This window comes from Balaenoptera physalus, assembly GCF_965194825.1.
Source record: "Balaenoptera physalus genome assembly, chromosome: 4".
NCBI classification, from domain to species: domain Eukaryota; kingdom Metazoa; phylum Chordata; class Mammalia; order Artiodactyla; family Balaenopteridae; genus Balaenoptera; species Balaenoptera physalus.
Window position 1 is genome coordinate 76032217 of NC_138891.1, and position 16389 is coordinate 76048605.

At 47.6% G+C, this 16389-nt stretch overlaps 1 protein-coding gene across 2 annotated transcripts in view; it reads left to right on the forward strand.

The window, feature by feature from the left end:
• ITGB5 (integrin subunit beta 5) overlaps positions 1-16389 on the forward strand; it is a 111448-nt gene that overhangs the window by 41857 nt on the left and 53202 nt on the right. For both annotated transcript variants that reach the window (XM_082458553.1, XM_082458552.1), the window contains exon 5: positions 595-763. In XM_082458553.1, the coding sequence (XP_082314679.1) occupies positions 595-763 (169 nt within the window). The remainder of the gene's footprint in view (positions 1-594; positions 764-16389) is intronic.

Here is a 16389-nt window from a genome sequence, read left to right on the forward strand (position 1 = left end):
AGCACGTTTTCATTCCTGTTGCATTTAGTGTCTGCTCTGTTGCCGGCACGTCCTGGTGGTCTCTGAGTGGGTTGACACGAAGGGGTTATGTGATCCTTTGTCACGTGGCAGCAGCAGAGTTGATGCAAGAAGCTGGTGTCGTAGAGTCACTCTGCTCACACTGCCCTCCCTCGACATTGCCCGCCTTCCTCAGCCTGTAAGAGCCTTCCTTCCCCTCGGTGCTGCCCAGGCTGCGGTGCCTGTCCACCAGGCGCTCGCATCTTCCAAGGCCCGCGTCAGGGCGCCTCCGTGACATCTTCCTCTGACTGCAGTAGCCCACTGTTAACCTCTACTTCCTACGACACATTTGTCCATTTCATTCACTTACAACCTGGTATGTGCTGTCTCTCCTGCAGTTTAGGGCTTGTGTTTGGAGAGTAGGGACTGTTGTTTCTCTGTGCTCCCCCACTGTGCCTGTCCCAGGGGTGTGTGGTAGGTGCGGAGTGAGTATCCGTTGGTGCCGTTCAAGGCACTCCGTAAATGCACAGAGTACTTGGTTGTTTAAGATTTTGGGGACAATGAAGGAAAAGTGACTCTTCTCCTCTTTCTCTCTAGTTACAAGCTGTTCCCAAACTGTGTCCCCTCCTTTGGGTTCCGCCACCTGCTGCCTCTCACAGACAGAGTGGACAGCTTCAACGAGGAAGTTCGGAAACAGAGGGTGTCCCGGAACCGCGACGCCCCCGAGGGCGGCTTTGACGCAGTGCTCCAGGCGGCTGTCTGCAAGGTAACCTTCCCTTCTGGCTCCGTCCCTGCGTGGGAGGTCAGCGAAGAGGTGTCGGTGTGGGTGACGGGCGTTGGCACTGCCTGCGGATTTTGCGCCACTGCAGCCTGTGGCTCCTGTCCGCTCTTGCATCAGAGCTCAGGGGGCCCTTGGGAAAATCTACAGAAGTCAGACCAGCTGGAGTGCAGGGATGGCTTAGGGCTGGTGTGTGTCTGTGTCAGGGTGTGGCTGTGTACAATGGGATGTTGTCTTTGCCAGCAGACAGCTGTTCTGTTTTTCTATATTTGGCTCTTTTGCTTCCTTTTGGGGCAGGGAGCAGGGGGAAGAAAAGGTCAAGCCATATGCATAGAATCTTGTAGAATTTTATGGCCCAATTTTGATAAACATTAAAGAGTGCCCTGTTGGGGAATCCAGCTAAAAAGAGAATCGCTTGTCATCTTTGGTTTTGTTTCTGTTTGTTTGCTTTTCTCGTGTTTCTCTGTGATATGTGAATCCAGAGGGAGGACGCAGACTTAGGTCAGAAGTGAACTCATGCTTTGAGACGGTCCAATCTCAGCGAAATATGTAAATGGGATGTTGGTAATAACTTATTCTTAACATAGTTTTCTATGTCAAAACAGCCCAATAACAATAACAGAAGATAAAAATAAATATCACTCTTGAATTTGCTATTCCAGCACACACTTTAACATTTTTTTCCATGGTGGTCATCATAGACTATGCATAATCGGTAATGCTTTCTTGACCATTTTGGTGGACTCAGCAGCAGGGCGGTGGCTGGGCTGCTCATGTCTGGGGGAGGGCTGGGTAAGGAGGTTCGAGCTCAGTTTGGAGAGGCCGCACGTCTGACCTCAGAGAGCCTGTGTTCAGTGTGTCACAGATTCACTTTTCCTCCTCTTGGTCCTCGACAAAATGGTAAGAGAGCCACGGTTGTCCTTTCTGAAATAAAAAACTGAAATGGTCGACAGGAGGGATAAGGGGAAAGAAAGATATGAAGAAAGCACAGCTTCCTCAGTCCTCTTCTTGGTCCCATTGGCGTTCTGCCCGTCCCTGTGTCCTTGGGGCCACCCCGGAGAGGACGGTCTCACAGTGGCCCCCTACCCAGGATGGCTGCAGAGTGGCCCCTGCCCGGCCTCTGGCTAGAGCAGAACGGTTTGATTCAGAGGCCCCTGATACTTTGTAGCAGCCCAAGAAAGCCAGATGGGACACAGCTAGAATGTATTCAGCTCTGAATCTTTCAAGTGCATCACAGAATAGACAGTTTATGGATTTACTTCAGAAAGAAAAATTATGTTTTTGACTGGCATTCAGATTATTGATTGTATGGGGTGTTATATTCAGGGACATCCTGCCAAATCCACTCTTGGCAGGAACAAATAGTGCAGGGAAAACACGGGATCCCTCTTATCTCCCCATCTTGGGAATATTGTGGGTTTTCTTTCCGGGGGAGGAAATTGTCTTTAAGGCTTGAGGGGAAGAACCCAGTGACAAGCCTACGCACTGTCCAGTTACATTAATTCTGTTTAATTAGGTGAATCAGAATGGCATGATGGAATGCTTGAGGCACGGTGGTCCATGAGAAGCCATTTGATTCGCTCTTTTGCCCACGGAACCTTCCTGTGCCATCCCAGACCCATGAAAATATCCTTCCCTTTGAAAACTCAGTATTTCAAGACTCGAGTGCTTCAAAGCAGATGCTAGCAGATTTCTTAAAGTCAGTGCCCGTACCTGGTTATGAATTATTTTTGGCTGAGAGGCATTTTAGTGTGTGTTTCAGTTTTATATCTTTTGGCATTTTTCTCTTATTCCCCACCTTGGCCTTTGTCATGGGGCATCCCTGGAAAGTTACTAATTGCTTGGAATTATGCAGTCGATGAGATCCCAGCTTTTCTCCTCACCATTTCTTTTCCTTTGTGCTGTCAGTCTGTGTTTGGGTACCTATCAAGCAATTTCTTTCTCACTTGAAATCACCTATTTATAACGTCATCTTCCTGGTTGACCACAGCCTTATTTATAGTCACTAAATATTGGAACTAGATTATGGCCTGTCTATTGATGAAAGGCTATAACAATCATACCCTAAAAGAATATTTGAGCACTTGAATAATACTTAAGATAAATTAAGAGAGGAAAGGAAAGCAAGTGATAAAACAGCATAGGTGTATGACCCTATTTTGCAAACAAAAGAAAGAAAAATATGGAAAAGATTGGAAATAAATAGACCAAAGTGTTAACAGCGGTTGTTTCTGGTGATAGGATTAGGTGTGGTTTTTATTTTCTTCTTTGTGTTATTTTATATTTACTTAAGTTTTCACAATAAATAACATGTGATTTTTAAAATTTGTAACGGGACATTTCAAACACATAAAAGTAGAGAGAATAGTGAAATAAAATCCCATGTACCCATGGTCCATCTTGGACAGTTACCAATTTGTAGCCAATCTTGTTTCATTTGCCTTCCTAACCATTTTATTCCCCATTGTTTGAAGTAAATCCCAGATATCATTTGTTTCAATGATATTTAGATTTTTAATGTTAATTAGATTTCAATTGTAATTAGATTTTTAAAGTTTTTTTAAAAGCCCTAAGCACGCCTTACTTTGTTGACTGAATTTTCTGCCTTCTCCTGACTTGCCCAGATTAAAGGCCCTTCCTCTTAATCCTGAAAACTGAATGTGACAGAGCCAGCAGGGCTGTAATCTCTGCAGTTGGAGAGGCGTCTCATGCAGGCTCGAGCTGGCTGGGCAGCCCCGGCAGGCAGCAGTGCACGCTCGGCTTCCTTTGACCCCATGCCCTGGAGACGGAGCTGATAACAGGCCTGCTTCATAGCCCACAGGAGGCTCTTTGTTCTGATTTCAGTCTCACTCTGGTTTCCCTGGGATGGACTGTTAGTTACCAACGTTAGGGACTTAGGGGTATGGAATGCTCACATGACTGGTCTTAAATTGCACCCCCAAGGCCAACTTTACATTTCTTGGAAAGCTGCTCTTTGCAAAAAGAAGGAAACAGTCTGTTTCTACTTAGGATTCGATTTAGGAAGTAGAACTGCTTCCACGAGTGGAAGTTTTGAGTTGCCATCTTTCCCCCCAGCAGGTCACATTGTTAGGAGAGGCCATCGAAGAGTATCCACAGCTAAGGAACCCCTCTGTCACCAATGCAGGCATTTTTCCCAATGCTGTACCGGCCTGGGTTGGGATGAGGTAATGCCGCGACCCATAATTTCTTATCTTTACCTCGAAACCTATTATTAAACTTGTTTATACTTTTTCTTGGTCTGAATAATAGTTTCTCCCATTACCGCTTTTATTGCTCTCCTGGGACTTTTCTAGAAGTTAACTCTAAGTTGTTTATTCTGAAAATGTATAGGTGGAAGTGTGATGAGTGGTTCAGACTGGAACCATGGCTGCTTTCCTGTTCTCCCAAAACAGGGAGATCTGGTGCCCTGGGAAGACAGAGGGCGGCGGGGTGGTCCAGGAGCTCTTGAGTTGTCAGTCATGGCTTTGCTGCCCTCCATGGCTATCAGGTTAAAGAAGTTCCCTGCAAAGTTAAGCCTGGCTGGGTACGTCCTGGCCACACGGATTCCACGGGCTGCTTTCTCCCGTCAGACAGAAAAATCAGATCCCTGCAACCCAGCCTGTTTCCCTTTTGGCCTCATCTTCTAGCCCCCTAACATTTATCCTTCTTATCCTTTCTGTTTTAGTCTTGATTATCTAATTTTGCGTTACTTATTAAGTTTTTAAAGCATTGTGTGTCCTCTCAGAAATAGGTGGATAAGTAAGTCTCAAAGCAAACAAAGTAAGTTTGCATGCTGAGTCAAACGTCTTGGCGTGGCTTGGGTCCTTTATCCCTTGGCTGGCGAGAGCATCCTAATCTAAAATGGAGACCACATCCCCAGAGAGGCCGGAGGAACAGCTTCCTGCAACAAGACTTTCTGCAGGAATACAGACTCTGTGGGCCTCTGGAGACAAAATGATGGCTGCCCTTGCTCTGCTGTCATCCGTGCTCCAGCTCTTCAGTATACGCTCTCTCTGATTCTCACAGCAGTCCCTCAGTGTATTGGTGGTGCTTGTCCCCAGTTTACAGGTGAGGAAACTGAGTGTCACAGGGTTCACTCTACTTACTGTTGGAAAGGGGTGGAGCCAGGATTTGAACCAGATCCAGTGGATTCTAAAGCCCGAGCCCTGTCTATTACGCTGTGCCAGGTGCTTTGGGAAGTAGCGGCAGTGCCGTGCAGAGCAGAGAGGACTTAGAGTCCTGTTGTCCCGATTCAAGCTGTGCCTCTTCTGCTACTAACCGGCTCCGCGGTGGCCTGAGTGCTCACCTGGAGGCTGCAGGGAGGTGGGGCTGGAGGGGAGGAGGTCCAGGATGCCCTCCAGCTGTGCTGGTCAGTGCTCTTTTTCACAAAGGACTTGTCACAGCCTTGTGCCCCTTTGCCCAGAGCCCTTGATTTTGCTTTTTGCCTCTCCTGGTTCAGGCTTGAGCTCCAGGCCAGGCAGGGGCTGCTGCAGACACCAGGAGAGGGTGGAGAATTCCGCATTCCTGGAGGCAGGCTCAGCTGTGAGAGGTTTTCACTCTGCCCGGCCTCCCCCAGAGTTGATTTGGCTTCTTCCGACTTGTTGCCCGATTTCTTTTAGACCTGAGACTTGTCATTTTTCCACGCATGAGTTGAGCAACGTAGAAAACTGCCTTCCTTTCCTCGAGGAGGGCAGCGGCCCCTAACGCCTTCATGCCCCCCGAGGGGATGCCCCCGTAAGTCCTGTGTTCATGCAGTCTGGGTTATCTGTCTCGGCATGTGTGAGCCGTTTGTGCCAGCAGGTCGCACCACAGTTTCTGGGGCTTAATGCAACCCGCCCTGCTTGCTCTTCCTCTGTCTCAGTGTCTTCGTGAAGCCCGTGAGAGTATTGGATTTCCCTGTAGCCCACGGAGGCTGTGGGGCTGTGGGTGGGCATGCAGGTGCCCCGCCCGTGCCCGGGCAGTGCTTTTGTCGGAGGTGGTAAGGGTTCTCCCTGGCTTTCTGTTTTGCACGTGGTCGTGGTTTATTGTGTACTTTTAAATCACTCGACTGTTTTAGTCCCTGGAGGGGCGTGTCCTTGTTCTGCCTTCTGCCCGTGAGCTGTGCTGTAGGCGTCACTGCCCCCGCTCACAGCTGCTGGTTCTGCTTTCCAACTCAGGAATGTTTATTGTGTGCCCAGTAAGTGCTCAGTGGCAGGTATGGTGAAGAAAATTTAAAAAAGATGAGAAAAAGTCCCCATCCTCACGGATTTGATTTGAGCTTTCAGATCCACTAGAAAAGAAATAGAACAACTCATTTGTAAACATTAACTGGAACCATGTGAAATTATGGACATGTGACTGTCAATGAAATTTAAGATTTGACCATTGATAGTTTCTCCTACAAAAATAGAAAACTCATATGGTTCAGCCTCATGTATACAAACGTTTTTCTTTAGTTCAGATTGGACTTGCGTAGAGTCTATGTCAGACATGTTCTACTGCATGTTGTTAGGGCTTAGGCTCTAGATGAATGTCTAAATCGTGAGTCATGGGCCGAGATTTCTTTCCCCTAAGGAAAGGAATATGACATTTTTGCCCTTCTTAAGTTGAACCACGGACAGATTTTTTTAAAAAGATTTTTCATTGCAAAGCATGGACGGAAACAGGAGAAACAAACTACTGGTGAGAACGTGTTTACTGTTACAAAGTGACACCCACATGATTGGGGAAGTGAATCACAGAAAGAATTCAGCCTTATTTTTCCTTAAGTGCATTGTAGGAATCTCAAGACTCCTTAGTCCCCAAGCTCAGATCTGCTGTAGGGTCTGCCCCTTGGCTAGTCAGGTCAGCCCCCTTTCCTTCCTCATTTCTTCCCCCAAACCTGTTCTCTCTCTGTGCTTGCCTGAAAGGTCAATGTACAGAGTGTTTTAGTTTTGACTTCTGGAAATTTGTTGGGCACTTATCGTCTGCAAGATGCCCCCCTAGCTGCTGTGAGGCTTGCACAGATGACTGAGCCACAGCTCCAGTCCCTGTGAGATCACTGCAGTCGGACAACAGATGCCTATACGACAATCTAAGGTACCAGCGGAGTACACAGACACTGTAGAAGGTCTGGTCCTGGTAGAACCCAGTGGTTGAATCACAGTGTTCTTCCCCTTCAAGGGTCACCTTGGTCTCTCTGCCTCCCCGTGTTTGCCCTGAGGCTCTGGTGCTGATGACGCTGTTGATTACCACTGGCTGCATGCTTTGTGAGAGCCAAGCTCTATGCCAAGCACCTCATGGGGCTTGTTTTACTTAATCCTTTGAAGGTGGTTGTACTGTCCGCTTTTGATAAGGAAACAACCCTAGAAAGGTTGAGTAACTTCCTGAAGGTCTTACAGCTGGAAATGACAGAGCCAGAGATGGAACTGTACCCACCTTCCCGGCTCCAGAGATGGGCGTTCTCAACCTTGACCTTAGATAACCTGCCGTCTTTTGTGGCCACACAGGAGTGGAGAAGTGGGAGGGGTGTGCTTCCAAAGAGGGCAAAGTCCTCCTCTAAGGAACCATTTCGATTTCCCACGTGACCCAGTTTGCCAGTGGTAGAGCCAGGACTGACTCTGTCCCGGGAAAGACAGCTGCACATGCCGCTGTTCTCTGGAGCTAAGAGTTTCCTGTTTATCAGAAGCAGTTATAACATGGCTCTGGCAGCCTCCGGGTTTTCTAGGGAGACCACGGGTACTGTCCCAAGGTCGGCGCGCTGCTGGAGGCTAGCCCTTTGAGTGAGCCTGCTTGTCTTTGCCCTTGGCTTCCCCATCTGTGACGCGGGAACACTGATAACCCCCTTTTCATTCATAATTCACGGCGTCTCGGAACCATGGGTTCTGCTCTTCAGCTCTCCCACATAGCGCTGTGAAGACACTTTTTCAGATGGCGTGTCCTTTTCAGCAGTGAGGGAGCATGTGGCTGGCGACTCTTCAGTGACAGCTGAGGCCCATGGGCTATGTTGACACCCGGCTGGAGGACCCAGGTGTCTGGGTGGCCATCGATTTTACTTAACTTAGACTGACATCGAGAACAGAGAACCCCATCATTTAAAGCTAGTGTTTCTGTCCTCGCTGAAACGGCATCCTGACCTAGGCCTCCCCTGTATTGAACACTGTTTACCAGAGAGAGTATTGCGGGCCTTGTCTCGGAACAAGCAAGCCGAGGCAAACGAGCCAGGCTGTATTCGGGTGGGCCCCACCACCCGTGTCCTCTAAGGCCGCTGGGTGGGGCGTCAGCTTTTCTCAGGTTCCCAGGAATCGGTGTTCCAGGCCCTCCCGTGCACCCTCCCACAGGGCATCCCTGAGCCTCCCTCTCAGGCTTGTCATGCTCTGCCGTGGTCCCTGTGTATAAGCAAGTCACTAGGACATGGATATTGGGACCCACCGGCTTCTGTGAGCCTGTCGGAAGATTCAGCTGCCAAACACAGGCCGTGCGCTGCAGGACCTGCAGGCCGCAGTCCCAGCCCTGCCTGCCTCTGCAGCCAGACCACATCCAGGGACCTGCATCTGCCTCTGGGGCTGTGTTTAAGGCAGACGCTGATAGCTAGAGAGCTGAGAGGGGTGAGTGGATGGTGGTGGGCTGGGAACCACACCTCTGAGGAGTGGTTAAAGGTTAACCAAGACGAGAGACACCACAGGAAGAAGCGTGTCGCCTAACCTCAGACATCACTACAGAAGAGGGCTGTTCCAGGGGGTGAACTAGGGTAGCCACGGGGAAGCAGGTTTGAGTTCAAGGCAAGGGAGAAATTTCTAGCGAAGACCTCTGCTCAGCTGTGGAGTGGGCTGCCAGATGCGGCGGTGAGTCAGAGTGGGGACCCCAGGCCCATGCGGAGGAGGTGCCAGATGAAAGATCCCTGCACGGGTGGAACGTGGATGAGCCAACCTCGGAGGTTCTTTCCAAACTTCAGGTGCTACTTATTTCCTCTGAGGCAGCTTTTCTGCCCAGTAACCCACCGGTGCTTTTGTTCTGTAGTGGCTCCTTCTAGCCTGTCTGGTCGTCACTGCCACCCTCTTAAGCTACATTTGTATTTGGCCACCATGACCGTGAACTCTGCCGTGCACACTCGTTTTGTGTGCCAAGCTCAGCTTGCCTGGAGCTGGTGCCCAGAAAAGCTTTCCACTCCCGATGGCTTCCCCATGGAGCCACCTTACCAAGTGGGTGAAAGTCCAGGTGCGGTGGGGCAGCTCAGGGGCACCCGGGGGCAGTCTGGAGGTGGGCGGGGGAGGATGGCAGCCTTTGAGTGACCTTCCTCTTTGTCAGACCGTGTAGCCCCTCGCGTGTGACTCGTTCCACCCCCAGAAACCAAATTGCTGCACAGGCTGGAGCTTCATGTCCTCAAACAGGGAAATGACATCCTTACTCCCTAGCCATTATTTCACTCTCTCTGGGGCCACATGTTGAGGTGAACAAGCCAGCAAGTCTGTCTTCACTCTTGGGAGGAGCCAGTTTATATTTATTTTCTCAAAGCTTGTAAGGCCTGGTCTTCCACCTCCATTCTGCTTCCCCTTTTCATGGACTACTGTTCCCTCTTTGCCATTTCAGGGTCCCAGGTCCCCCAGGCTGACTTCCAGGCCTGGCTGCCCAGGGCCTCCAATAACCATCCCACTGACTGCCCTGGCCCCTCTCCCCTCCTCCACCCTTCTGCAGCTTGTGTTGGATGATCCCCAGGGCCCTGCTGCCACCCTTTCTGCAATTCCCATTAGTTTTCTCAGATCTCAGTGCATGACAGGTGATTTGATGAAATATTTTCACTTAAGTTAGCCCCTTACTGCTTCCCATATTTGTATGATTAAAAGAAGATGTCTGGTGGATTCCAAAGCATATTAAATAGTTGGTGGAATTGGGAGTGATGTGATTGAGGACTTCTAGACATTGTGAGGGAGGATTTTTGTTACCCAATCCTGATCTTGTTCACGTATCCACTTACTACTCATTCCTCACTGAGTGCCAAGTATGTGCCAGGTGCAGTGCTCTTTGTTATTCTGGGCCCTACACCCCTTCCTCTCTTCTCTCAGCTCCAGATCTCTGCTGCTTTCTGTGGACAGAGCAGAGTTTGGTAAGTTCTCCACTGAGCTTCCAACTGGAGAAAGTCATCTCTGGCCCCAGCGCAGATTGGACTGGTGGCCCGTACAAAACCAGAGGCTTTGCCTCCTGGGAGTGGACGGAGTCACGAGGTTCTGGGCTTGGCGGCAGCTCCCCCCACCGCTCATTACTTCTGACACGTGTGTCCAGAGTCTGCGGATGGCTGCTTTTCACATAGCACGGTCTCCTGCACACATGTGTGATTCGCCTGGAACAGCGGGAGTAAACGTGGGTCACAGAACACATCACCCTCGGGTGGCAGAAGGCAGGCTGGTGGCTGGGAGAGGGGTGAGCCTTGGGCCTTGCCTGCTCACCCGGAGTGGGCTTAGGGAAAGGAGGGTAAGACGTGTAGCATTGCCCAAAGGCTCTGGCTCGACACAGGTCATGGGAGTGGACTCTAAGACAGAATGGACAGTTCGGGACTGGACGGGTGTTGCTGTGGGACCAGGGAAGTAGGATGAAAAAGATAATTCTAAGTTTTCTAGATAAGACATTTGATGGTCCCTTTGTCAGCAATGGGGAAGCCTGGAGGGGAAGATGGTGCATCAACTTTGGAGAAGTTGAGTTTTGGGTGACGACAGACATGTCTGGCTTTTGGTCCAGACCTGGGACTAAAGCTCAGGAAGGAGATCAAGTGGGAGAGGTAATTAATTGCGAGCTGTCCAAGCAGATGCATGGAACTTGGGTAAATCTCCTCGGGGACAGTGTTACCTTTGACCTCATCCAGTGCCGGGAGAGGAGGTGGAATCCGCGAGCAGCCAGAGGGGACGGGGGTGTTGGACGGTGCGGTGTCCAGGAAGCCAAGGGCAGGAGGGCTCGAAGGAGGCCCTGGTCGGCAGCAGAGAGGCCGGAGAGCAAGGCCAGAGGATGGCTGCGGGGCTGGCAGCAGGACCTCAGTGCGAGCTTCGAGGTTCTCAACCTTGGCACCACAGTCGGCTCTCCCAGGAGCTTTAGAAGCCCCGGTGGCTGGGCTGCAGGTCACATCAGAACCGCCGGGCGTTAGCATCGTCGAAGCTCCCTTGAGGACCTTACGTGCAGCTGGGGCAGAGAACCACTGTGCATGTGGGGGCAGGAGGCGGGGGACTGGGAGCCGCCGGTGAGAGAGACGGTAGGGGCGTGTGGAGACGTTGGGTTACACGGAGCTGGGGAGAGGAAATAGAGGCAGCCAGTCTGCTAGTCGTAGAGGCAGGTGATGAGAGATGTTGGGTCAAAAACAGAGTGTTTATTAGAAGTGGGTCGTGAGCGTATCTTTAGGCACAAGGAAAGGACGCAGAGGAAATTGACTGATGGAACGTTGCTCCGGAGAGGGTGGGATTTGGGGGCTGCGTTTCCTTGGGGAGGGAGAGCACTCCTTCCTTGAGAGCATTAAGACCAGAGGAGAGGCCAGGGGGATGCCTGTTTATTTATGACGGAGAGGCATACCAGGGCTGTGGGACCAGACACTGAGCGCCTGGAATAGACGAGGCGAGTCCTGTTACCTGTGTCCGTTGCTCACCTGAGCGCATGGGAACTGGGAGGTGGGAAGCTGGAACAGACCTTGTGGTGGATTTGATGCAGATTTGACTGAAGAGAAGGCAGGTAAACTGCAGACTTGGCCAGATGCTGGATTTCTGGCTTTGGAGTCCAACGCATTTCTGTCCCACCCACCCGTGATATTTTCATCTGAGGGCTGACCTCTGTCATGTTTGAGGAGATTGGCTTTTAAAAATCTTGTTTTTACCCAGAGACTTGGAGAAAAGTTTAGCTAAGCAAGTCTGTCTTTTTTTCTCTTAAAATAGTTTTGTATAAAAAGAGAATATATTCAATCTAAAAATTTAGAAAATGCAGAGAGCAGAAAGGAAATAAACATCACCCATAACCCTACAATCCAAAAATAAGATTATGTGTTTCTGGATTTAAGTCACAGATTTTCAGCTCCATGGAAATACTGAGGAAAATCACTGTCGGTTCTTGACTGTTTACTACATGCAGGTACTAAGCTGGGTGTGCTCCTTGTGTATCATTTTGTTTAATCCTCTCAACAACCCCATTCTATCAATACTATTATTATCTCTATCTTATAGCTGAGAAGCTGGGGCTGGGAAAGATTAACTAACATGCCCAGTGTCACAAAGACAAGCCGAGGGAAGATGTGGGCATGAACTGAGGTTTGCCATTCATCCGAGCCCACACTCCCAGCTGCTCTGTGGGCACTGCCACCAAACAAAGGGATATGCATAACTGGTATTCCCAGCACAGTATTGACATTCAGTCTGGTCATCTAATTTACTATATTTGAATGACTTTCTGAGCACACCAAGCCTTCGTTTAAAAAAACTTTACTGAGGTATGATCGATGTATAATAAACTACACATATTGAATGTGTACAACTTGACAGATATTGACATTTATACATACCCGTGAGATAAATATTCACCGTAATCAAGATGACGAACATATATCCTTCTCCCCCCAAAAAAGAGTATTTGTGCTCCTTTGTCATTTCTCCCTCCTGCGTCTCCTGCCCTCTTTCCCCAGGCAGCCACTACTTTGCTTTCTGTCACTCCACATGAGTTGGCGTTTGTTAAAACTTTAGAAATCCAGTATATACTCTTTTTGGCCTGGCTTATTTCACTCAGAACAACTGTTTTGAGATTCATCTGTGCTATTAAGTGACATCTGTGCTAAGGAGTGATCACTCCTTTTGTTACTGAGTAGTATTCCCTTGTGTGGATACACCACAGTTTATTCATCCACCTGCAGATGGGTATCTGGGTTGTTTTGGATATTTGGTAGTTTTTGCCTATTATAAACGGAGCTGCTATAAATGTGTTCAAGTCTTTGTGTGGGTGTATGCTTTTATTTCTCATGGGTCAATCCCTAAGAGTGGCATGGCTGGGTCATATGGTAGTGTTTAACTATTTATTTATTTATTTATGTACGTATGTATGTATGGCTGCCTTGGGTCTTTGTTGCTGCACGTGGGCTTTCTCTAGTTGTGGCGAGCGGGGGCTACTCTTCGTTGCGGTGCATGGGCTTCTCACTGCAGTGGCTTCTCTTGTTGCGGAGCATGGGCTCTAGGCGCGTGGTCTCAGTAGTTGTGGCTCGCAGGCTCTAGAGCACAGGCTCAGTAGTTGTGGCACACGGGCTTAGTTGCTCCGCAGCATGTGGGATCTTCCCGGACCAGGGCCCAAGCCTGTCTCCCCTGCATTGGCAGGCGGATTCTTAACCACTGTGCCACGAGGGAAGTCCCTGGTGTTTAACTTTTTAAGAAATTGCTAAACTGTTTTCCAAAGTACATGTATCATTTTGCAACCCTATGGGCAGTGTCTGCCAGTTCCGTTTCCTCCATATCTTCCTCAGTGCTTATGTGGCCAGTCTTTTTAATTTTTAGCCATTCTATTAGGTGTGTGGTAGAATCTCACTGTGGTTTTAATTAATACAAAGCTTTTAAACTTTTCGGTATGCAAGTCTTCATGGTCCCTGTAGTGACCGTGGAGCCCCACACATCAAGAAGCAAAAGGAGACGAGAAGGAATGTAAAAGTTATTACTAGTCTGAGAGTAGTAACTATAGACCCCTTTTTTAGTGTGTCTTATGTACTAAATACTTGTTAACCTAGCATCAACCCTGCAAAGTAGGATTATCTTCATTTTCCAGAGGAAGAAACTGAGGCTGAGAGAGATGAAGTGACCGACTTAGGGTCTCGTAAAGCAAACCTTTGAACTCAGCCTTGTCTGTGCCAAAGCTCTCGTATGCTGGCCCCCATGCCACACTCCATTTTGTAGTTATTCCTTTAAAAAAAAAAATCCGCTTTCCCACTACTGATCTCTGCCCCAAACGTGGATACAGAACTTCAGGCTTCAAAATAGTCCAAGCAGACAGTAGGAAAATTATTTCTATTGTAAATTCTCTGTGGAGTCAGTGCTTGTAAAATCTCCAAGCCCAAAAGCCTGGGTGAATGAATAAGCATGTCATTCTGTGCAGCCCGACCTCTGGGCCAAGTTTGTTAACGTCACTTACATAACAAGAGTCCACTTCAGAGAAGACAGAATTAATATTATTAAGCCATGCTACTCTCCATTTGTGGAGCTATTTCTGTTTCAGATGCAGTCTTCCAATTCAACAAACATTTATCCTGGATCAGCAGTCATTAGTTGAGAGCTTGCCAGGTACTTTGATGAACTATCTCAATTATTACACACCCTCGGCTCTCCCTATGTGATTGGGTAGTTAGCTTTGCGGATAAGAGGCAGGTCATCTGAATCTGACTTCTCTGGTCCTTACTGGTTCAGTGACCTTGGGCTAGTGACTTAACGTCTCTGAACACCAGGGCCCTCATCTGCAAGATGACAATATATTACCTCCTTCATAAGGGTTGCAGTGAAGATGTGATGGAGTAGTGGAGGTGAACAGTAAATGTTAAGTAGTATTATTCCTGTCTTACTAACAAGAAAAAACGTTGAGATGTTAAATAATTGTGGTCAAAGGTACACAGGTAGTTGGTAGTGACAAAAAGCTCCCATGCCCACCTGCAAGCTTCCAAGTTCCACGTTATTCTGTCTGCTTGCTGTCACCCTCCTTAGGTTCCTACATGCCCCTTGAGAAGCTGGCTTGGAAGAAAAGGAGGCTGAAAAAGTTAAATGACAGAGCCAGCATTCCAAGCCTAGGCTTTTAAAAGTAGCACTTATTAAAGATAGTTTGGGGAAAAAAAATGGAAAAAAAAAAAAAAAGATACTGCCTCTAATCTCAATCCCAACATCATTGTGGTATATTTTGTTTCAATCTCTGTTCTCTTTTTAGTGGAGAGTGATGCCTGTTTCTTACATAGTTTGTAATCACACTGTAATTACAGTACCGTATTCTTTGTTTTTCACTTTATATTACACGTTTACACATAATTTCATAGTTTTTATGAACATAATTTCTAATGGTGGAAAGGAGAAATCTCAGTTTACTTAACCGTTCCCGTATTCGGGTAGGGTAGTCACCTCTTTCCTGTTTTGTCACTATTAGTAAAAATACTGCCGTGCGTACTTCAGAGTACTTCTTGCAGATCGAGTCTCCTGCAGTAGAATCATCGAGTCAAAAGATGTATCCACTTCTTTAAGGGTTTTTTAAAGTGAGGTGTATTGAGGGATGATTTACATAGAGTAAAATTCACCCTTCTTAGGTATAACGTCTTAGAGCCGCACCCACAATTAAGATATAGATGAAGAAACGAAATGAAAAGAAAAGATATAGGTAATTTCTGTCACCTCGGAAAGCTTCCCAACGCCCGTCTGTTGTTGACCTCTCCCTTTGCACTCAGCCTTTGGCAACCACCAATCTGTTTTCTGTCCCTATATTTTTGTCTTTCCGTGAGTATCTTCTGAATGGAGTTAGGCAGTCAGTTGCCTTTTGAGTCAGGCTTTTTTCACTTAACCTAGTGCTTTGGAGATTCATCCGAGTTGTGTGTATCAGCAGTTTGTTCCTTTTTATTGCTGAGTAGTATTCCATTGTAGAGATGTACTACAGTATGTCTGTGTATTCACCACCTGACGGACATTTGGGTTGTTTCTAAATTTTAGTGATCACGAATCGCTGTTATATAAATATTTGCATAGTAGTTTTTATGTGAGCATAAGTTTTCATTTCTCGTGGATAAATACCAAAGAGTGGGATTGCTGAGTTGATGGTCACTGTATATTTAACTTTATAAGAATATGCCAAACTGTTTTCCAGAGTTGCCAAAACATTTTGTATTCTCACTAGCAATTTATGAGAGTTCTGATTGTTCCACATTCTTTCCAGCACTTGGTATTTTCAGGGCTGATTTTTTTTTTTTTTTTTTTTGCCATTGGCATAGCTATCTAATGGCATCTCATTGTGAATTTAATGTGCACTTTTTCTTTTCTTTTTAATTAATTAATTTATTATTTTTGGCCGCATTGGGTCGTCATTGCTGTGCGTGGGCTTTCTCTAGTTGCGGTGAGCAGGGGCTACTCTTCGTTGCCGTGTGCGGGCTTCTCATTGCGGTGGCTTCTCTTGTTGCAGAGCATGGGCTCTAGAGCGTGGGGGCTTCAGTAGATGTGGCACATGGGCTCAGTAGTTGTGGCTCGTGGGCTCTAGAGCACAGGCTCAGTAGCTCTGGCGCACAGGCTTAGGTGCTCCATGGCATGTGGGATCTTCCGAGACCAGGGCTTGAACCTGTGTCCCCTGCATTGGCAGGCGGATTCTTAACCACTGCGCCACCAGGGAAGCCCTGTGCACTTTCTTAATGACTAATGTTGTTGAGGATCCTTTCATGTGCTTATTTCCATTCATATCTCTTCTTTGGTAAAATGTCTATTCAAGTCTCTAGCTTTTAAAATTCAGTTGTTTGTGTTGTTATTGGCCTATGAGAGTTCTTTATACATTCTGGATACAAGTCCTTTGTCAGATTTTTATTTTTTGCAAACATTTTCTCCCAATCTGTGCCTTGTCATTTCATTTTCTCAGTGGTATCTTTCAAAGAGCAGATGTTTTTAATTTGACAAAGTCTAATTCATCAAATTTTTATCCTGTGA